The 23,214-nt window shown below is 37.9% G+C and overlaps 1 protein-coding gene across 9 annotated transcripts in view; it reads left to right on the top strand.

Annotated features, from left to right (window-relative positions):
* DLG2 (discs large MAGUK scaffold protein 2) overlaps positions 1-23,214 on the top strand; it is a 2,237,713-nt gene that overhangs the window by 1,798,522 nt on the left and 415,977 nt on the right. For all 9 annotated transcript variants that reach the window (XM_023209277.2, XM_023209278.2, XM_023209276.1 and 6 more), the window contains one exon: positions 4,967-5,035. In XM_023209277.2, the coding sequence (XP_023065045.1) occupies positions 4,967-5,035 (69 nt within the window). The remainder of the gene's footprint in view (positions 1-4,966; positions 5,036-23,214) is intronic.

Here is a 23,214-nt window from a genome sequence, read left to right as displayed (position 1 = left end):
TTTTATTTAATGACAGCATGATTTGGACCGGCAATAGGGCTGATATCTCTCTTTGGATCTTAAAAAGGTTTAGTAATATTTATCTCTACAGTTGCCTGATTTAGTACCTCAGCCAAGCTACCTAACTAGGGAATTGGTGCCACAAGTTTTCTACCAGATGACAGGGGACTTCTTCTGCAGCATTCATGTTGTAGCATGAGGCTGAGCCTCCCTCATGCTCATTCTACCCACCCACTATTCATTGTCACTTAAATCTTGATAAATGTTCCGGACTTACTAATGAGGTGGTATGGATGTGACAGATAAGTTCATTTATTAAGTGATCTTCATAAAAATGATCTTCAAAAACCACTGACATGGAAGTTGAGCATATATAGTAAAAGTAATGGGTGGTATTTTATACCAAAGAAAAAAAGAACTTGCCAGTGTTACCCAGTGGGAGTTCAGTATTTTCTAACAGAGTTGTTTCAGGTGCTCTATATAGACCAGTCACAGAGCTTTGATTTCAACTTTTTGTAAGACAGTATGGTTTGTCTCAGAGGAGCAAGCACTTTGGAGCTGGCAAATCTGGGTTCTACTTGTGCCATCTACTAGCTAGGAGATCTGGGCCTTAATTTAATTTCCCTTGAAAGTGGGGATGAAACCTAATTCTTGATGCTATTGCAAAATTTCAAAGCGAGAAGTCATGGGGGCCTTATAGATAGATGGAATTCAATCCATGGTATTCATCATTCAAAAAGACATTGATGAAGGGTCTTTTGTGTGTCAACCCCGAGCTGAGAATGTATAGATGAAGAAACCCAATACCTTGCTCTGAAAGCACACATGACTTTATAGGAGAAATAGGCATGTGAATAAATCTTAGTGATTCATAGCTCTGGGTGCTATTATGGATATGTAGGAAAATGAGATGGTAGCACAGAGCAGCATGTTTTAGCTGTGAGTTCCTCCCTTGGTTCTTTCTACAGCAGTTCTCAGAATTCCATCTGACTGGCCTCTTCCTGAGGAGGTGAAAGAGACAGGAAGTGGTTATCTGTAATTTCTTAGTGATGGTAACTCTACACCACATTGTTTATGCAGCCAATAATGTGGAAAGTATATAACCTACTTGGTCCGAAGGGGAAAATGTTTGGTGTTCTTTAAAATACCATTTGTAGTCACCATCAGGTAGGTCCAAACATCCACTGCAAGTATCCCTCCTGCAAGTATGGCTTGGATATTACTATTATATTTGGGAATAACAAAAATTCATTGTGTCCACAGGTCTTGACTGTATTTATCTTAGTTCACTGTATTTGTCTTAGAAGAGAGTAAAAGGATAATTACATTTTGAAAAAGACTCTGTTCCAAATTTACACGCTAGGAGAAACTGGCTAACCTTGCATGTGTAATATAAAAGGAGTCAAATTCTCTGAGTACCTCATGGTTCCATTTGCATTTACTTTGTCACTAAAACTTTAAAGAGGATGTTATTGGAATACAGTAGAATAGCAAAGTAATTAATTATAAGGTAATTATAAGTGAAGTGAGATTACTGAATTTTTTTGTTTTAATTTTGTGGGCTGAGCTAATGGTGAGAAAGCTATCAGAAATTACAGTTACTTATTAATCTTGGTTAGTGACCATTATTGATCTTTGCCTAAGAACTGTTGGTACTTTCTAGAGCAGTGGAAAACAAATGGTAAAGGAAAGGATTAGACACTTTGCACAAAAGATATATAATTAGCCAATAAGTATATGGGAAAAAATGGTCATTCTCACTAATAGACAAAGAAATGCTCATTACAAATTTGAAGCATAATTTTTCATCTATTAAATTGTTAGAGTGTTTTAAAAGTTATAATGTCAGTGCTTGCAAGACTGTGGGGAAACTGGTACAGATACACATTTTTAGAAGCAATAAAATGGTACAAAGCTTTTGAAAAGTAATTAATAACATAAATCAAGAAACTAATAAGTGTTTCCATTTTGGGAAGTGCATATAAAGGAAATTGTAGAATAAGAAATAAGTAATTGATACCAACATGTTCATTGCAGCACTGTTTATATTAAAACAATAAACATCACCCAAATATCCAACTATCAAAGATGGCTAAGTAATTATATCTTCATAGGAAGTAACGTTATGTAACACCAAAATAATGATAGAGGCCCTATGAGAAATGCTTAAATTGTAATGTTAGGAAAAGCAGAGGATATGAAGTTACATATGTTTCTGTATATATGTACAACTATGTGAAATACATATGGACATGTAGAGAGTCAGTAAGATAGAATGGAAAGTACACACACTTGGCAATAAGATAAGCTTTAGTTTGGACTCTGGCTCCACATTTGCAAGCTGTTGATTTCTGAAAATTATTTTAAGTTCTATGTGTTTTGTTTTCTTGTATATGAGAATACTTATGTCTACCTTATAGGACTCCTATAAGAACTACATTAGATAACTCAGTAAAATGTGAAAGAAGGTAATAGGACTATAGGTGAATATTTTTTAATTTCTCATTTTTATTTCCAGTAATTTTATATTATTTTTGTAATAGAAAATGCTTTATTTTATTTTATATGTTGTAAATGTATGATATTTTTGTAATAGAAAATATATTTTAATTTGATATTTATCACTAAAGTTATATACAGAAATATACACCTTGTGGCACTGACTGTATGACTAACTGAAGTGGTCTAAATACAGTAATTATTCTTATTTGGTACTAAACATCTCAAAGTATACCCTCTACTAAATCGTATTGGTTTATTTATTTAATGAACACTTATATAGCTTTACTATGTGATAGTCATTGTTCTAAATACTGTATTCATTTAATTCTTATAATAACGCTGTGAGTAAAGTGCTGTTACTATCCTAGTTTTATGAGAAGCTGACATACAGAGAGATTTAAGTAATTTATACAAGGTTACATTGGTATATGTGGTTGAACCAGGCAGTCTGGCTACATAGTCCAAGTCCTGAATGCTATGATGCTTTTCAACTAGTCAATTGAAAACATGATCAATGAATATCTTGGCACTGCGAGGGATACCAGGAAACACAATCTTTAACTTGAAGAAGCACAGTCTTTAACTTGAATATAATTCTCTAGGTTTCAGCTATGGTCTCAAAATTCTGTACCCTTAACCTTAGACAAATATTATCTACTTGTCGCAGGAAACCACCTCTTCCCACCTATGGTGACCTACATTCTGAATGAAAGACTCTACAGCCTATAGCTTGATTCTCTGTGGCAATGTCAGCATTTGCCATGTTTGTGCTGAGAAATCCTAAACTCAGGTTTCTTTTATACATATATGTATATATACACTCGTTCATATATTATAGGCATATGTAACTAGTATTTCAACCAAAATATTTAACCTAATACTATAAACTAAAATTACACATTCAATAAAGTTGGCTGTTGAATTATTATTATTGTGCCTATCTCAGATTAAAGATTCTCTTGCCGTGTCTTTCTAAAGAATATTCTAGTCCGGGCACGGTGGCTCACGCCTGTAATCCCAGCACTTTGGGAGGCCGAGGAGGGTAGATCACAAGGTCAGGAGTTCAAGATCAGCCTGGCCAACATAGTGAAACCCCATCTCTACCAAAACTGCAAAAATTAGCCGGGTGTGGTGACATGCACCTGTGGTTCTGGTGACTCGGGAGGCTGAGGCAGAAGAATCTCTTGAACCAGGGAGGTGGAGGTTGCAGTAAGCTGAGATCGTGTCACTACACTCCAACCTGACACCATCTCAAAAAAAAAAAAAAAAAAGAATATTCTAAGATTACGAGATGAATTCTTTCTTTTTTTTTTTTTTTTTTTTTTTTTGAGACTGAGTCTGGCTCTGTCGCCCAGGCTGGAGCGCAGTGGCCGGATCTCAGCTCGTTGCAAACTCCACCTCCCAGGTTCACACCATTCTGCCTCAGCCTCCCGAGTAGCTGGGATTACAGGTGCCCGCCACCGCACCCGGCTAGTTTTTTGTATTTTGTAGTAGAGACGGGGTTTCACCGTGTTAGCCAGGATGGTCTCAATCTCCTGACCTCATGATCCACCCGTCTCGGCCTCCCAAAGTGCTGGGATTACAGGCTTGAGCCACTGCGCCCGGCCAAGATGAATTCTTAAAAATGTGAAAACTTGTTATAAGAATATAAAATGACTCTAGAATCAAACAGTCTCAATGCCATTTCAAGCATAGGAAGTTACCATGTGACTCTGAGCAACTTTCGGATCCTCTCTGTATCTCAATTTCTTTATCTGTTGAATGGGACATACCTCCTAAATTTATGAGAAATAAAAGACATAAAAGTTTAGAAACAGGAAAGTGTTTAAGACCTCAATAAATGATAGATATTATCATTTTATTTCTATTGTTTATCTACAAAATTAGTCTTTTCTTGTTACAGGTAATCAAAATCTAGAACTACATTAAATTTGAAGATTGATATGCAGCTGGAAGTCTCCTTTTTCAAGTTTTGTGTTCACCAAATAGCTCAATTGTTACTAATTTTACAACTAAGTGTTGCAAATTTGAACTAATAAATACATCAATACTAATTAAATACAACTTCTCTGATTTACAGATTAGGCTCTGTGTAAAACTTTGTTGGAAAAAATTATTCTGCAGCTTAAAAAAATACATTGCATCATAAATAAATGTATGTTTTTATGCTCTATATTATCTCATTCCAAAGGCAAAAAATTACCTTTTTCAAATATGTTTGTTCATTTTAATGTTTACCTATCATTAAAAGCTTACTTTTGAATAATACATATTAAAATCAAATTATAAAAAAATTAACTCTTATCTGGTAGAGTACTATATTTTGGTGGAGGGTTCTACTTATCAACAAATATTTAATCTCTACTGTATTTCTTTCAAGATTGGCTCTTGACAATAAGACTGATTAAAATATTCAAAAACATTTCAAATAAATGATGTGCGTTTCTTCTGTCTTTTCTTGCAGTCATTCCCAACATAGCACCACAACTCGTCAGCCTTCAGTGACTCTCCAACGGGCCATCTCCCTGGAAGGGTAAGATAATAATAAAGAACCTCTTAAACTATGCAACCTTGGAATATAAAGTTTTCCTTTCTCTCCCTGTCTCTGTCTCTCTTTCTCTTTCCCTCCCTCGCTCCCTCCCTCCCTTCCTTCTCTCCTTCCTTCCTTCCTTTCCTTCTTTCCTTCCTTTTTTCCTTCCTTCCTTCTTTCCTTCCTTCCTTTTTTCCTCCCTTCCTTCCTTTTCCTTTCTTTCTTTCCTTCTTTCTTTATCTCTCTTTTCTTTGTTTCTTTTGTCCTCTTTCTTTCTTTCTTTCCTTCCTTCCTTCCTTCCTTCCCTCCCTCCTCACTCTTCTCTCTCAGAGACACTCTCACACACACACACTCTCTCTCTTTTTTCTTTCAATCAGCAAATATCTAGGAAACTCACATTATGTGCCAAGCACTGTGCAAGGTACTAGATTCAATAAGTCAAATAAGATTTCTTCCTTCCCTCCAGAGGGCTTCATTGTCTAGTACAAATGATAGAAATACAAACACATATTTGTGATACAGTGTAAGCATTATACGCTATAGGAGATACGCATAAGGGATTAATGGAGAATACAGGAGGGATACCTAACTGTAAATGGGCATCAAAAGAGAATTGGGGAGCAGGTCAGGTTGGTTCCTGAAAAGATATAACTCTTGAGCTGAGGACTGAAGTGTACATGGATATTTGCCCAACAGTACAAATTCATAAATATTCCTCCAAGGGAAGAAAAAAAAAACATTTACTGAGTGCTTATTAGGTACCAGGCTCTATCTATTTATCTACCAATCACCTGTTGTATTAGTCCATTTTCACACTGCTGATAAAGACATACCCAAGCCTGAGCAACTTACAAAAGAAAGAGGTTTAATGGAGTTGTATTTCCATGTGGCTAGGGAGGCCTCACCATCATGGGGGATGGCACAAGGCACTTCTTACATGGCAGCAAGAAAGAGAATGAGAGCCAAGCAAAACAGGTTTCCCCTAATAAAACCATCAGATTTCCTGAGACTTATTCACCATCATGAAAACAGTATGGGAGAAACCGCCCCATGACTCAATTATCTCCCACCAGGTCCCTCCCACAACACATGGGAATTATAGGAGTACAATTCAAGATGAGATTTATGTGGGGACACAGAGCCAAACCATATCACCTGTCTTACCTGATTTTATTTCTAAAGTAGTCCTAGAAGATAGGTATCTTTTTTTTTCTGAATCTTGATTCTCAGAGAGGTTAAGTAATTTTCCCAAGTGTATTTGTACAGAAAGTGGCATAGCCTGGACTTGAAATCAAGCCTGACTCCACTGTGTGGCTCTGTCCCCTATAATATGGTATGAAAGACTTTATTGAGGTGGAGAGCACAGGTTGTACAATTCATAAACCACATTCAGGCTAAGTTAGACATCGTGTAGAATTTCCTAAGTGTGAAAAAAAAAAATGAAGAACTAGAATGACTCTAACCTTAGAAATCATTAAATAGAATCAATAACCTGCTGTTTGGGATGGTACTGGAGGTCCATGTGCATACTATGTAGCTGAGGTGTTGTTTGCAGTAGAGGTAAGGGTGTGAGGTCTAATTTGACCACTGTCTCTACCTTACTTTATTATTCCTTTTGAAGACCTCTCTTGGCAGGGCTCAGGGTGGCTGTCATTTCACATTTTGGCCATCAGCACAAAGTAGACTTCCTCCAGCTGTGATAAATAATGGCATTTCCTTCTAAGGCTATCTCCAAACTTTTGTTTTCTTTCTTTTTATTAGCAAAAGCTTATTAGTAATTTGCCCAAAGCATTTTTTTCAATTTCCACTGTTTTCCACTTTAGTTAAAGGAAGTCTGTAATTGACATAATCACCATATCTTCTTCTCTGATGAGGCCAAAAATGTAAAAGTGTTACCCTAACTTCAAAACACCAGAGTGATTCCTTTTATAAAAAAATAGCAAACTGTATAAACTTCATAGTGATCTATTGTCCCAACTAGCATAAAGCAATTTGCCTTATATCTAGTGAATAACACAATATATTCTATTCTCTGTAAGAATGGAAGAAAACTTACTCTAGAGTCAAAAAATTTGGTTTGAATCCTCGCCTCTGCCATATGCTGTTGATCAAGGACCTCCACCTCTCTAAGCATGGGTTTCCTCAACAATAAAAGGGAAAATAGTATCAAACCCACCTGTTTTTTTTGTTGTTGTTGTTGTTGTTTGGGGGGGGATGGAGTCTCTCTCTGTCACCCAGATTGAAGTACAGTAGAGTGATCTCAGCTCAGTGCAACTTCCACCTTCTGGGTTCAAGTGATTCTCTGGCCTCAGCCCCCCAAATAGCTGGGACTACAGGCACATACCACCACACCTGGCTACTTTTTGTATTTTTAGTAGAGATGGGGTTTCACCACATTTGCCAGGCTGGTCTCAAACACCTGACCTTGTGATCCGTCCTCCTCAACCTCCCAAAGTGCTGGGGTTACAGGTGTGAGCCACCATACCTAGCCCAAACTCACCAATTTTAAAAAATAGAAGTGGCAGGTACATATTGGACCCTCAATAAGTACTAGTTAAATATACATTTAGTCTAAGTGTTCTGAAAAGGACAAAATTTATTTTTATAGGCTAGATTAGTTTGAAGACTTACTTTGAACACTTGCTTTTAAATACGTTTATGTGTATTTGTTTATGTAAAACACTTCTGGATATAAAATAAAATATTTGAGATAGAAATAACTTTGCATTACTGAAATATTTAGAAGGCAAAATTTCAGTAATCCTCTACAAAGTCCAGACCACAAAAATTTGTGCTATACATACCCAGCTGGTTGTCAGATGAAGAGATAATGTGACACATAATCACTGTGACTGAACACATAATGGGAAAGTTATTTTTCATCTTATATAGGCCAATGGGTCTTTAGCAGGTTTCCCATTAAAGTGTTATACTGCTGAGTGTAGGCAATCAACTGAAATTGCAAATTCCATTATTTCAAAACTCTCCTTCCTAATGCTTTTGTGAAAAGCAGCTACATAGGATATTTTTTAAACGAATGTAGTTTAAAAGGCCATATGTTTATATAGTTTTCACCCAAGTTGCTATTTACTTGACATAAAATAAGTGGAGATATTTCAGATTTCCAGTTAATTTGATCCACTGAGACAACAAAACTATCTGAGTCCTCTACCATAGAGTCACTGCTGCTTTTAAATTGATATCTGAATCATCTATAAATATACCACACAAAATGAGGAAGAATAATACCCCCATTAGCAGAATAAGTTCTGTGTTTCAGTTTCAAATTGACAGACACAGCCCACAGCTTAATCTCCTCTTCCTCCTGAGACCCTAAAGGAAACTAATGTGATAATAATATTTTTTAAAAAAGGACAATCTCATAGTGATCAAGGAAATAGAAGGGAACATCAAAGGCCAAATGGGTTCATTACATTTCTTTGCAACAGAAAGCTGATGGAAGGGTATTGATTGGTGAAAAACAAAGTAATCTCAGCCTTTGATCACCTGTGGCAGCAGGGCTGTACAACTCCAGGGGGCACCTTTTACATTGTATTCTATTAGAATGGCATTTCATGGGGTTATGTTTCCGGGGATGCCACCCACAAGAAGCCCTACCACAGTGCAGTAGCACTATGTGAAGGGGCCTACAGCTCAGCAGAGAGCAGATCTGCCTAGCCAAACCCAGAAAACTCAGAGACGTTAGGGTAGTGACAACAGATGGGATGGAAAGCAGAGTCTGAGAATAGGAATAGGAATGAAGAGTCCTCCCGTTAGCGTGCACACCTCTGCATACAAAAAAGAAAAAAGACGTTTCTTCTCAGAAGAAATTGAATCACTCTTCTGTAGCACTTAGATGAGCTAATTTAAGAGTTGGCGCCCATAGTCGAGCCCTTCACAGTGTGCTAGTCTGGGGCACAGTTCGTGTTTTCTCGCTTAACTTCAAACATTTCTGTTAAAAAGCCTAATCAACCTAAGTGCCTATCAACGAATGACTGGATGAATGAAATGTGGTATATATACACAATGGAATACTATTCAGCCATAAAAATAATGAAATCATGTCATTTTCAGCAACATGTATGGAACTGGAGGCCATTATCTTAAGTGAAACAGTTCAGAAACAGATGAGTGCCACATGTTCTCACTTATAAATGGGAGCTAAATAATATATACACATGGACATAGAGTGTGAAATGATAGACGTTGGAGACTCAATAGAGTGAAATACTGGGAGGAGGTTGGACGATGAGAAATTACTTGGTGGGTAAAATGTACATTATTCTGATGATGGATACACTAAAAGCACAGGCTTCACCACTGTGGAATATGGCCATGTAACAAAATTGCACTTGTATCTCTTAAATGTATACAAATTTTTTAAAAGCTGAAATGGTTAAAAGCATTTGCCTCTGGAAAGGAAGGGAGAATTCTCAGGGGAGGTGGCACAAATTGAATTTTGAGGGATGTGTCTGCAGCAAGGTAGAGGTTAAAAAATGGAAAAGAAAATCATGTGCAAAAACCTAGATGCATTTTCTTAACACTGCTAAGACTAAAAAGTATCTTCAGCTACTCAGAAAGCTTTCTTTCATCTAGGAGAAGGCACTTTATGTTACCTTACAAGATCATTTAGTGGCATACTTAATGGCAGAATTTTCTAGTAAAAATTCTAGTAGCATAGTAGTATTTTCACATTGGCAAAACAGCTGCCCTGGAAGGTGTTGGCCACCCTTTATAAGTAGCACTTAACAGGAAACTAAATGACCATCTTCAGTGAAATTCTTCAAGACATCCTTTATGGAATAAATAGTTGGTCTAACTAACCGCACCAAAAATCTCTCCCAAATCCAGAAGCATATGAGTGTCAAACAAACAACAACAAAAAAAGTAGTTTTACTTACAAACAGATCTAAGGGAACCATCCTTTCAAGTTAACTGGTTTGTAATGATGCTGCTATTGTACTTTCTCACCAGGACAGGCCTAACTCCATAGGGATAGCCATGTGCCACTGTTTGGCACAAGAGACACCCTTCCCACATTTTAAGACTGCTCTAGGCTCATGAAACCGTGGTTCCACTGGGGCTGGGGAGACTCTGTTTTTCTAAGCCTGAGCTCAGGTAACCTTTCCAAGGAACATCTGGAAACAGGACCTCTAATGGAATTATTCCCTCTCTTGTTCTCTACTCCTTTTTCCTGGATAGGAAAAGCTCTTGTTTTATAGCTAATGTGCTTCAAATTTCCCAGGATGATGCTGACCTAAAAGACTCAGTCTTTTTCCTCCAAATACTCACATATTTGGTTCCAAAATATATGGTCATGGCAGAATGTGATCTGAAAATCAACAGGTCATCTTTGAATCAGGACATAGAACCCAGATCTACCATTTCTTACTGTGTGATTTTGGCAAGATGTCTGTTATCTCATATACGAAGTGATCAGGTTGAATTAAATAAACAAGGTATTAGATGCCTTCCAAATCTAACATTTTGGAGACAAAAGTTTGGCTTATGGACTTCTAGGAATATTCCTAGATATAGAGCATAAACTTTTAAGGGACCATTGGGCTCTGGGTAGCTGGTCCTTTGAGCTAGTTGGCTTGAGTTATCTCTATCCACATATACAGACACCCATCTATACCTCAGGATTTGTAATCAGCATGAATGCTCAACTTCCTTCAGCACACCCTGATCTTCAAAAGTAGTGCCAAGTAGTGTTGGGGGCAGGGAGGGGTTGACATGCCGATTAATATACTGAATTATAGTAGTGCTCTTTGAAACTTGGAAGAGATTTTTTTTTTTCAGGCTACTAGTTGCTAGGGTCACTGGTCAAAAATCTGAGCCTTTGCTTATCACAGATATTTAAGTGACTCTATCAAAACAGAGAGGCAAGTTGGGTAAAGTGCAAAGGATTTTTGTCTATTTTTAGAATGTATTAAAATAATATATATTATTTTATGTGTATGTTTATGTGTATATATGTATATGTGTATATATACACATATATGTATATATGTATTTATATGTATGTGTCATTCTCTTTATTTTGCTTTCCTGCCAGCTGAAGAGTTTATTTAAAAAGAATATGGGAAAAGTAAGGAAATGAGCACCCATTTGATTTTTAGAAATGATCAGAAGAAATCAAACTGCTCCCCCCCAAAAAAATTTCTGTTTGTGATTTATAGTTCAATAAAGACAGACCTGCCTCCTGAATAAGAAAGTTCTGGGTGAGAAAGCTCTGGCTGGGAGTCCCAACTTTATTAATGCTGCCAGGTCACCTGCTAAAAACATCTCAGCTGTTTGGAAGGACTCAAAAAGTTTACAGGCCCTCCTTCCGTCCCTGGGTGGCGGAGGTAGATCTTCAGAGTTTAAAAACCAGGGGATTCATTAGGAATCTATCAGAGCAGCAAATTCCTCCAGGTCATCGCTATCCCCCATAGTTAAGCATCACGTGCTTCCTTTTCATTTTTCCTTGTGTCCCTGGAATTTGCACCTCTCCTCCTGCTTGGGCTTTCAGCTCCTTTTCCTTAGCCTCATTTCAAATGGTGAACAGATTTTTTTTTTTCCATTCCCTTGCTCCATAAGACATCCTTTCTAGGCTTTATAATCTTTTTCCTCACATGTGTAGAGCTTAAAATATAAAAGGTGTCATCACAGCAAACTTTAAGGAGTCTCCCAAATTTACCAGTGTTGAAAAAATGCTGAGACTGTGGAGAGCTAGGAAAGATTTAAGGGCTAGGAAGACATGAGTTCTAATTCTCTCACAGGGACTGGATTTCTGTTGCCATTTGCTTTTCAAATTACAACTGTATAAAAATAAATTAATACATAAACAAACCATTGATTCTTGTTTAGAACAGACAGAAGTTTCCAAATGTGGAATTTCAAGGACTAGTAAAATAGCAAAAATATTTTGCAAGATGATGTAGAAAATCTAGATTTGTATTTTTCCATGTAAAGACTTGTATAGACATTATCCACTATCATCATTATTGATCCATAAAAGAAAGCCTTCCTTAAAATGAAGAAACAAAAAAACATAAATCGCAGAATACAGAGTACTCTATCATTAAAGCAGGCATTGCAAACCCATAGACTCTGAAGTTCAAAAATAATATTTTTTCTATATTTAAGGGCTAAAATATAACATTAAATATTGTATATTTTATTTTAATTTAATAGTAACTGATATGTGTTGTGTTTTATGTGGCTCTCATTTTGCTCTGATAACAATTATAGGCACATTTAACCCTCTTTATGGATGAAGACACTAAAGCTTGGAGAAGTTAAGTAGCAGAACTGAGATTTGAGACCACATTTTTAAGTCACTACCCTCTCATACCTCCCCAAACTTGCATGTGTTTTGTTATTACAAGCTGGCCAACCTGGAGGCCTAAGTAAGATGTTAAAATACAAAGTAGAGCTCAGTTTGATTTCTGAGGTTTTGGAGTTTTTTGTTAACTAGAATCATTGTCAAAAATCTACTTTCAAATAAAAATGTTAATAAATGAGGAATAAACTTGTATCATGATTCTGCTCACCTTGAAATGTACTGAATTAGAAGAAATGGAGGAATAATATCTCCAAACTATAGGCTTCTGGTTTGCCCAGCAGGACTAGGAAGAAGCTCAGAAGTCACAGGTCAGGAGTCTGGTTATGAGAATTCTTCGGTTGCCCTGTTCAGTGGCCTCACACACTGAGGGCTGTTCAGTGCCAGTAGTATTGACCTTGTAGGGCTGCCACAGAATCCACTGGGCAATTGAAGTTAGGGATGTTTATTTTTTAAATACTCCCTATTTTCTGGACGTAGATGAGTTCCAACATGATTACTTATCATATTGTGCATATCTTCCTTGAAAACTTTTTAAAGTTTTACTAAATGGGCTTCAAAATGGTCTCAAAGTAATTGTGAATAAACTTTCTCCTCATTGTTATATAATTAAACATACCCAAAACAGTGTGCTGCAGAACATCCAACTAGAAAAGTGCCCCTCTTCATCAGTACTCATAGTTATTAATGCTAATAATAATATGCTCACCCATGACATTGACTGAAATGTCACTAAAGAGCTTGTTAATATGTTGAATTAACCAACGAGGAGTAAAAAAGCACCCAGTCATAAGTCTGTTATGAAAATGAAAACTAGAACCATTATTCCATGACAAGATTTAGTTGCTTAAACTCTCAAAAAGATTTTATCAGTCCCAAACTTTCTAATTGTAGTCCCAGCACCAACCTCTTCTTTATATTTGCATCACTACCTCTCTTTGAATACTGTCCTTTTTTAACTTGATTTTGTTTACGATGATGCCAACCAATAAATTCAATTAGGAATATAATGATGAGCAAAGCAGACACTGACTCTGCCCTCAGTCTGTGGGAGAAAATAAGACATTAATTGAATAATCACACAAATAAATATGAATCTGTTACTGTGTCAAGCTCTGTGGGAAAAAAAAAGGTAGGGGGGACTACGATGCCCTGTGTACCTATAATAGGGCATCTGACTTTGTCAGGGTGGTCAGGGAAGTCATGGAAGGCTCTCATCTGAATGACGACTAGACCTTGACTAGGCAAAGAAAGGGTCATCAATGGATGCACAATGATTACAAATCTGTCTGAGTGTATGACTGAGCAGAGCACAGATGAGAACAACATGAACTCAGTAGAGCTTTCCATTTAGAAATTTATAATAAGGAGGCTGACTCATGACTGACTCTCTGTCTCCTCCTAAGAGGCTGTCTGATGGAGTCTTCCAGTTGCTTATCAGTGTTCTGTGGTCTTGACAAAGATGTGATTTTCTAAATCCCATGGCTGTCCAGTTCTGCTGTTCCTTTGGTTTTATGTTTATGTGTTTGTTTGCTTATGTATCTGCCTATGTGCCAGAGTTATGAGATCTTCCATTGCCACTGCTGCATCTTTCCTTCTCCTCTACCAGTTCCTCCCTTGGTCCTTTTTATTTTCTGTCTTTTCTCCCTTTCCCCTGCCTTCTCTACAGAAACTTCCTCCTCCTCCTTTCTCTTAGTCTTAATTTGCCATTCATTTTCTTCTTTTTCTCTTTTATTCTTCTCCCTTTTTTGCTGTTCACCATGAAGGTACCAGGATTATGTTCACATAGTGCATTATAATTTACAAAGGCATCTCATGGACATTATGCCATTTGATCCTAATAACAGCTTTGTAAGGTGGCTGGGTAAGAGTTATTTATCCTGTCTACAGATGTGACAGAGGACCAGTGACTTCTCCAAGGTCATGTGTCTGGGAAGAGAAGGATTCTTGAATGCAACCTAAATGGCTGTCTCCTGCACTACCAGACCATCCTGCCTCAACAGAAATGTCACATATGTTTCAATCACATCTTTTAGTCTGACTGACAAAAGTCCTTTTCCGCCTTGTCTTTATCATTCATGAAAATAAGTCTAGACAAAAGTCATGGTCAGAGGCGTTTTCTGGTGGCTCATCCATCACAGGAGTTGAAATAGCCTTAGTGTCATCTGATGAATATTTGCCAGACATTAAATTTGACCTTGGATTGAACTGCTTATAAAGAATGATTTTCATTCTATTGCTACCTTGTCTGGCTGTGACGTGGAAGGTGGCATGGCTAACAAGAACCAAAAACAAAGAGGATTGCTTCAGGTATCATTTGTCAGCCTTCATTAGATTACTCATCTTGAGACATCTATCTTGATATATCCAAATGAAATCTGGTGTTTTTCTCAGCATATATTTCAATCCCTCAGAGACCCTTAAATTCCATTAGGATTTCTGTTTACTTCCTTCTTCTGACCAATTATAAGAGAGTTTAAAGAAAGAGCACATCTGTATCCTATGCCACAGACCAGATGCCCCTTTATTGCCAGAAAAACAGCGAGCGATGTTTATCCTTTATTTAATCTCTCTGCTGACTTTCAGTGCTGGTAAATGTTTATTCCACTGAAGTATGCTTTTAAGATGTCAGTCAGCAACCTTTATTGACCAATGGATCACATTTGGTAAAGGTTCCTGCTTATTACATAGAGAATTAGACTGCTCAAGGAGGATTTTGCAGGGGACGAGCACCATTCATCCATTCATTCAGTCATTGATTTGATTGACTAACTTCTTATATATTTGTTCAACTAAGCATTTACTGAATGTCTAGTATGTACCAAGCACTCTGGTGAGATATTTGAGAAAATCAAGAAGAAACAGGCCCAAGCCTTGCCCTTGAAGAACTCACAGACTAGTAGGGTGACAGAATGTTGAAAATTGCAGTAATTCACTGTGATTATATCTTTGTAATTACAGAACAAAAGAATAAGCAGCTGATTTGGGGGAAGCTAGTAGTGCCGTTCAAGTGAAATTTCAGTAGTTTTTATCAGATGATTACCAACCCTGAAGGGTAAATGAATACCCTCTTTAGACTAAAGAAGGTCCATGCTTACATGAGCTGATATCAAGAGTTGGGAATTTTTTTCTTCTAAGCACAGGTCTGTAAGAGCTACATTGAAGTATAGAACAGAGCCATGTTCTTCACAGCCTATTCAGTTTTGCGAAGGAGAATTCTCCTGTGGTCAAGCATTAATTATGAACATTGATGGGAAACTGCATTTCAGTATCAATGTTGTATGATAATAAAATGTGTGAGCATCCCTTCTCTTACAGTGCTTTCACTGCATCTCCGAAGTCCTTGCTTGTCCTCAAGTCTCTCTCCTTGGTATAGCTGCCTGGTGTAATTTAAAGAAGATGAACTTTTGGCATATCTGTAACTTCATTTAAATTCTGGTTCCAGCAATTACTAGCTTTATCACCTTGAGCTGTTACTAAACCTTTCTAAGTCTCTCTTTCTTTAATCTAAAAGTAGAGATTAATATCTGATTCCTAGGATTGTTTTGACAGTTTGTTTTTTTAAGTCTGTAAATGGCCAGCATACTACTTAACAACTGGTAGGTACAAGTAGGGATTTGTTCCCTCTCTGATCTCTCTTCCTCTATCCCATCTGACCTTTTTCTTTCTTGTGTACTAGAACCCATTTCTTCCTTTTCCATGCCAGGAATCAATTGACAAAGTCTCCATTCATTGTCCATTTAACAAAACATTTCCTATGCACCTCTCACACACTCTCAGGAGATACAATCAGTAATGTAGAAGACAGAACACAGCACGTGGTAAAGAAACAAAGTAAGAGGAGTAAATACGCCTATTTAGAAAAAGACATCAAGAGTTCAAACACTTTCTACACCCCCTAAAATTGATTTCTTCAGAGCAGAGTTTCAGGAATAGTAGTAGATGTAAAAAGAATATTTAAGGGTAAAATGTCACCACACTTTACCTCCTTATTTATACACAAAAGAGTAAGTCCAGAGCCCATGCACATATGTGCTATCTCAAATATGTGAACACACATAGATTCCTTCCACATATCTGGGGTCTCCAGTGATTGCTGTTTCATTCAAAAGATTTATTGGACACTGGTACATACACAACACCAGTGTCTCTTCTTGATTGCCTGTATAATAGATCATATCTCTGCCACACAATTTAATGGCTGTAGTTTTCTCTTTTTTCCATGTTGAAGAGGTTCTCTCCTCTACTGGGTACAAAAGTCCTTCAGGGCAGGTGCTAGTTCCTACCCTATCGTGTAATTATTGGGCACTCTCCCACACACAGACCATATTCAACAAGTGATGGCTTGTTAAAGTTCCTCCTTCTACTGTGACCTGAGGAATAAGGGGAATTATATTCCCTAAGTGACCAATTTTCTCCACTTCTAGCCAATTTCTTCACTAGGGGAGATAAGCCAACTAGTCATCACTTTCTCTATCTCTGTAGTTGTACAGAGTTGTAAAGGTTTTTGTAGACAGTAATATTGTGAATGCTGCTAATGCTGCTGCTGCCACTTTTTGTTTTTTTTTTTTTTTTTTTTGGAGTGGGGGATTATCCGTCACCTCAAATATGTATCCTTTATTTTTGTTACAAACAATCCAGTTATACACTTCAATTATTTTTAAGTGTATAGTAAAATATTGTTTACCATAATCAACCTGTTCCGGATCTCAGCTCACTGCAAGCTCCGCCTCCCGGGTTTAGGCCATTCTCCTGCCTCAGCCTCCGGAGTAGCTGGGACTACAGGCGCCCGCCACCTCGCCCGGCTAGTTTTTGTATTTTTAGTAGAGACGGGGTTTCACCGTGTAGACCAGGATGGTCTCGATCTCCTGACCTCGTGATCCGCCCGTCTCGGCCTCCCAAAGTGCTGGGATTACAGGCTTGAGCCACCGCGCCCGGCCTGTTCTGCTATTAATACTAGATTTTATTCATTCCTTATAAATTTATAAATATATTTTTATACCCATTAACCATCTCATTATTTCCCCCACCACTGTTCTTCCCAGCCTCTGGTAGCCATCATTCTATTATATCCATAAGTTCAGTTGTTTTACTATTTTTAGCTCCCACAAATAAGTGGGAACATCCAAAGTTTGTCTTTCTGTGTCTGTCTTATTTCACTTAACATAATGACCTCCAATTCCATTCATGTTGCTGCCAGTGACAGGATCTCATTCTTTCTTATGGCTGGATAGTAGTATATTGTGTATTTGTACCACATTTTCTTTATCCATTCTCATTTGTTGATAAACACTTACATTTCTTCCAAATCTTGGCTATTGTGAATAGTGCTACAATCACCATGGGAGTACAGGTATCTCTTTGATATACTGATTTCCTTTGTTTTTGGATATATACCTAGTAGTGGGATTCCTGAATCATGTAGTAGTTCTATTTGTAGTTTTGAAAAATGTTTTCAATTTTTAATTTCTGTGGGAACATAGTAAGTGTATATATTTATGAGGTACATGAGATGTTTTGATACAAGCATGCAATGGGAAATAAGCACATGATGGATAATGGGATGTCTGTCCCCTCAAGCATTTTTCCTTTTAGCTACAAACAATCCAATTATACTCTTTAAGTTATTTTAAAATGTACAATTATTACTGACTTTACTCACCCTGTTGTGCTATCAAACAGTAGGTCCTATTCATTCTTTCTAGTTATTTTAGTCCCGTTAACCATCCCACATTCCCCCAACCTACCTCCCACCACTACCTTTCCAGCCTCTGGTAACTATCCTTCTACTCTTAATCTCCATGAGTTCAATTGTTCTGAATTTTAGATTCCATGAATAAGTGAGAAAATATGACGTTTACCTTTCTGTGCCTGGCTTATTTCACTTAACATAATGATCTCCAGTTTTATCCATGTTGTTGCAAATGACTGGATTCTCATTCTTTTTGTGGCTCCATTGTGTATACATGCCACATTTTCTTTATCATTCATCTGTTGATGAACACTTAGGTTGCTTCCAAATCTTGGCTGTTATAAACAGCGCTGCAACAAACATAGGAGTGCAGATATCTCTTTGATGTGCTGATTTCCTTTCTTTTGGGTATATACCTAGCAGTGGGAGTGCTGGATCATATGATAGCTCAATTTTTAGTTTTTTGAGGAACACCTAAACTGTTCTCCATAGTGATTGTACTAATTTACATTCCCACGGACAATGTAAAAGGATTCCCTTTTCTCTACATCCTCACCATTATTTGAAACTGCCTGTCATTTTGATATAAGCCATTTTAACTGGGGTGAAATGATATCTCATTGTAGTTTTGGTTTGCTCTGATGCTCAGTGATGTTAAGCACCCTTTCATATACATGTTACTGATTTAATTGTTAATTTATTGCATATATTAGTGAATTTTTATAAGTCCATTTTCACACTGCTGATAAAGACATACCTGAGACTGCAAAGAAAAAGAGGTTTAACAGGTGGGAAAGCCTCACAGTCATGGTGGAAAGCAAGGAGTAGGTGCCAAAGAGAGAGCTTGTGCAGGGAAGGTGCCAAAGAGAGAGCTTGTGCAGGGAAACTCCTGTTTTTAAAATCATCAGACCTCATGAGACTTATTCACTATCACAATAACAGCACAGGAAACACCGATCCCCATGATTCAATTATCTCCCACAGGGTCCTTCCCACAGTGTGTGGGAATTCAAGATGAGATTTAGGTGAGGACACAGCCAATCCATATTATTCCACCCCTGACCCCTTCCAAATCTCATGTCCTCACATTTCAAAATCGATCATGCTTCCCAACAGTCCCCCAATGTCTTAACTCATTTCAGCCTTAACTCAAAAGTCCAAAGTCCCAAGAATCATCTGAGATAAGGCAAGTCCCTTCCACCTATAAAGCAAGCAAAATCAAAAGCACTGTAGTTACTTCCTAGATACAATGGGAGTCCTGGCTTTGGGTAAATACAGCCATTCCCAATGGGAGAAATTGTCCAAAACAAAGGGACTATAGGCTTCATGCAAGTCAAAACTCCAGCAGGGCAGTCAAATCTTAAAGCTTCAAAATGATCTTCTTTGACTCTGTCTCACATCCAGGTCATGCTGATGCAAGAGGTGGGTTCCCATGGTCTTGGGCAGCTCCACTCCCATGGCTTTGCAGGGTATACCCTCCCTCCCAGCTGCTTTCATGGGCTAGTGTTGAGTGTCTGCAGTTTCTTCAGGTGTATAATGCAAACTGTCAGTGGGTCTATCATTCTGGGGTCTGGAGGATAGTGATCTCTTCTCACAGCTCCACTAGGTGGTGCCTCAGTATGGACTCTGTGTGGGGGGACTCCAACCCCACATTTCCCTTCAACACTGCCCTAGCAGAGATTCTCCATGAGGACTGTACCCCTGCAGCAAACTTCTCCTGGGCATCTAGGCATTTCCTTACATCTTCTGAAATCTAGGCAGAGGTTCCCAAACCTCAATTCTTGACTTCTGTGCCCTCACAGGCTCAACACCACATGGAAGCTGCCAAGACAAGGCTTGCACCCTCTGAAGCTAAGGCCCAAGCTCTATATTGGCCCCTTTTAGTCATGGCTGGACTGGCTTGAATGCAGGGCAACAAGTCGCTAGTCTGCACATGGAAGAGGGACCCTGGGCCTGACCCACAATACCATTTTTCCCTCCTAAACCTCCAGTCCTGTGATGGGAGGGGCTGCCATAAAGGTCCAGGTTTCTGAGATGCCCTGGAGACATTTTCCACATTTTCTTGGTTATTAACATTTGGATCCTTGTTAATTATGCAAATTTCTACAGCTGGCTTAAATTTATCCTCAGAAAATGGGATTTTCTTTTCTATCCCATTGTCAAGCTGCAAATTTTCCAAACTTTTACCTTGTTTCCCTTTTAAAACTGAATGCCTTTAACAGCACCCAAGTCACCTCTTGAATGTTTTGCTGCTTAGAAATTTATTCTGCCAGATACCCTAAATCTTTGCTCTCAAATACAAAGTTTCACAAATTGCTAGGGCAAAGGAAAAATGCCTCCAGTCTCTTTGCTAAAACATAACAAGAGTTACCTTTGTTCCAGGTCCCAACAAGTTCCTCATTTCATCTGAGACCACCTCAGCCTGGATTTCATTGTCCATATCATTATCAGCATTTTGGTCAAAACCATTCAACAAGTCTCTAGGGAGTCCCAAACTTTCCCACATTTTCCTGTCTTCTCCTGAGCCCTCCAAACTGATCCAGCCTCTACTTGTTACCCAGTTCCAAAGTCACTTCCACATTTTCAGGTATCTTCTCAGCAGTGTCCCACTCCCAATACCAATTTACTGTATTAGTTCATTTTCATGCAACTGATAAAGACATACTCAAGACTGGGAAGAAAAAGAGTTTTAATGGATTTACAGTTCCACATGGCTGGTGAGGCCTCACAACCATGGCAGAAGGTAAGGAGAAGCAAGGCACATCTTAGATGGATGGCAGCAGGCAAAGACACAGCTTGGGCAGGGAAATTCCCATGTTGATGAGATTTGAGTGGGGACACAGCCAAACCATATCAGAGTTGAAATCATTACAAAGCTATAGGAGTACAAGATCATCATTTTTGTTCATGTGTGTTTGTATATTCCAATATGTCAATGCTAGCAAATAATTTGGGCATAAGAAAAACTATAAGCCACATTAGTATCTTTCACCCTTGGCTTCTAAGAGAACCGTGGCTATCAAAGATCAGGCCTTGTGTTTGATACTGCATGGGGTTTTTGCAGAAGAAAATATCATTATCATTATCTGGCCTTGTGTGTCTGCAAAACGCACATCACTATGGAGAGCTACTTTATAATAATGTCCTAGTTTCAATTTACTCGAGGGCCATATCCATTGTGGGGGTAAAAAGGATATAATAATGTCCACCTCCTTGTGAGAAAATGATCTAAGGGTCAGAGACAGGCAGAAGATTTTCCAAGGCCACAACAAATTCAAGACCAGAAGTCAGGGCTCCTAATTTTTTGACCAGGAACTCCATTTGATCTAGAGGATAATGAAGGTAAACTAGAGTCTTCATTCCTCTGTTTTTGCTTTTTCAATTCCTCATGACTTTTGACTTATTTTTCCAGAAGAAGGGATCATTATGGGGAAACTGGAATGCTTTTAGGGGAGAAATAATGGGAAGAGGTATAAAATGCCAGAAAGCACCTTTTGCAGTATGGTTTTGACCCCCCTGACATATCCATGAAACCATTTTTCTTGTGTGACAGCAAGAATTCCTTCCATGTAATTTTCAGCAGCAAATAGGGCTTGGGAAGAGTCCTAAGTTGGCCTTACTTAGATCCGAACTCATACTCAGCAAAACAGACACAGTGTATATTTTGGGTGCCCTAGCTTCATTCTGCTAGATCAAATGTCTTCATCTCTTAACCACCCTCCTTTGTTTTTGGTCCCCAGTGCTGCAATCTTCCTTTTATCAACATCAGTTCTTAGGATCAACTAGTTTGCCCTGAAATTTAGATGTCTTTTAGGTTTTCATTCCATGGTGATTCATTGATCATATTCTTTGTGCCAACTATTTTACTAGGTATTTAGGACATAGGAGCAAAGGGAACTTGTATTCATTAAGCACTTTTTAATAGATTTTATTTTCCAGAGCAGCTGTGGGTTCATAGCAAATAAAAAACAGAAAATGTAGAAAGTTCTCATGTGTGTCCTGCCCTCACACATGCATAGCCTCACCTGTTATTAACAATCCTCCACCAGAGAAGTACATTTGTTTGAATTGATGATGCTACATTGATACATCATTATCATCCAGGGTCCATAGCTTACATTAGTGTTCACTTTTAGTGTTGATTATTCTAAGGGTTTGGACAAATGTATAATAACATGTATCCACAATTATAGTGTCATACAAAATAGTTTCCCTGCCCTAAAAATTCTCTGAACTTGGAGATTCTGATGATTATGTATCTTGGGGATGATCTTCTTGTTAAGTATCTTACCGGGGTTCTCAGAGATGACACAGACAAATGAAAAAAACATTCCATGTTCATGGATAGGAAGAATCAATATCATTAAAACAGCCATACTTCCCAACACAATTTATAGATTCAATGCTATTCCTGTTAAACTACCATGAGATTCTTCACAGAACTAGAAAAAAAACTGTTCTAAAATCATATGGAACCAAAAAGGATCCTGAATAGCCAAAACAATCATAAGCAAAAAGAACAAAGCTGGAGACATCACACTAGCTGACTTCAAACTATATTACAGGGCTACATGAACCAAAACTGCATGGCACAAAAACAGACACATAGACCAATAGAACAGAATAGAGAACCCAGAAATAAGACCACAGATCTGCAACTATCTGATCTTTGACAAACCTGACAAAAATAAGCAATGGTGAAAAGATTCCCTATTCCATAAATGATGCTGGGAAAACTGACTAGCTACATATAGAAGATTAAAACTGTGCCCCTTTCTTACACTAGATACAAAAATGAATCAAGATGGATTAAAGACTTAAATGTAAAACCCAAAACTGTAAAAACCCTGAAAGACAACCTAGGTAATACCATTCAGGATATAGGCACAGGCGAAAAATTTCTTTTTTATAAATTTCTATTTTTTTTTTTTAATACTTTAAGTTCTAGGATACATGTGCACAACATGCAGGTTTGTTACATATGTATACATGTGCGATGTTGGTGTGCTGCACCCATTAACTCATCATTTACATTAGGTATATCTCCTAATGCTATCCCTCCTCCCTCCCACAACCCCATGACAGGCCTGGTATGTGATGTTCCCCATCCTGTGTCCACATGTTCTCATTGTTCAATTCTCACCTATGTGTGAGAACATGTGG

This window comes from Piliocolobus tephrosceles, chromosome 13 (assembly GCF_002776525.5).
Source record: "Piliocolobus tephrosceles isolate RC106 chromosome 13, ASM277652v3, whole genome shotgun sequence".
In the NCBI taxonomy this organism is placed as follows: Eukaryota; Metazoa; Chordata; class Mammalia; order Primates; family Cercopithecidae; genus Piliocolobus; species Piliocolobus tephrosceles.
Note: the sequence above shows the minus strand (reverse complement) of the source record. Positions and strands in the feature narration are given on the sequence as shown.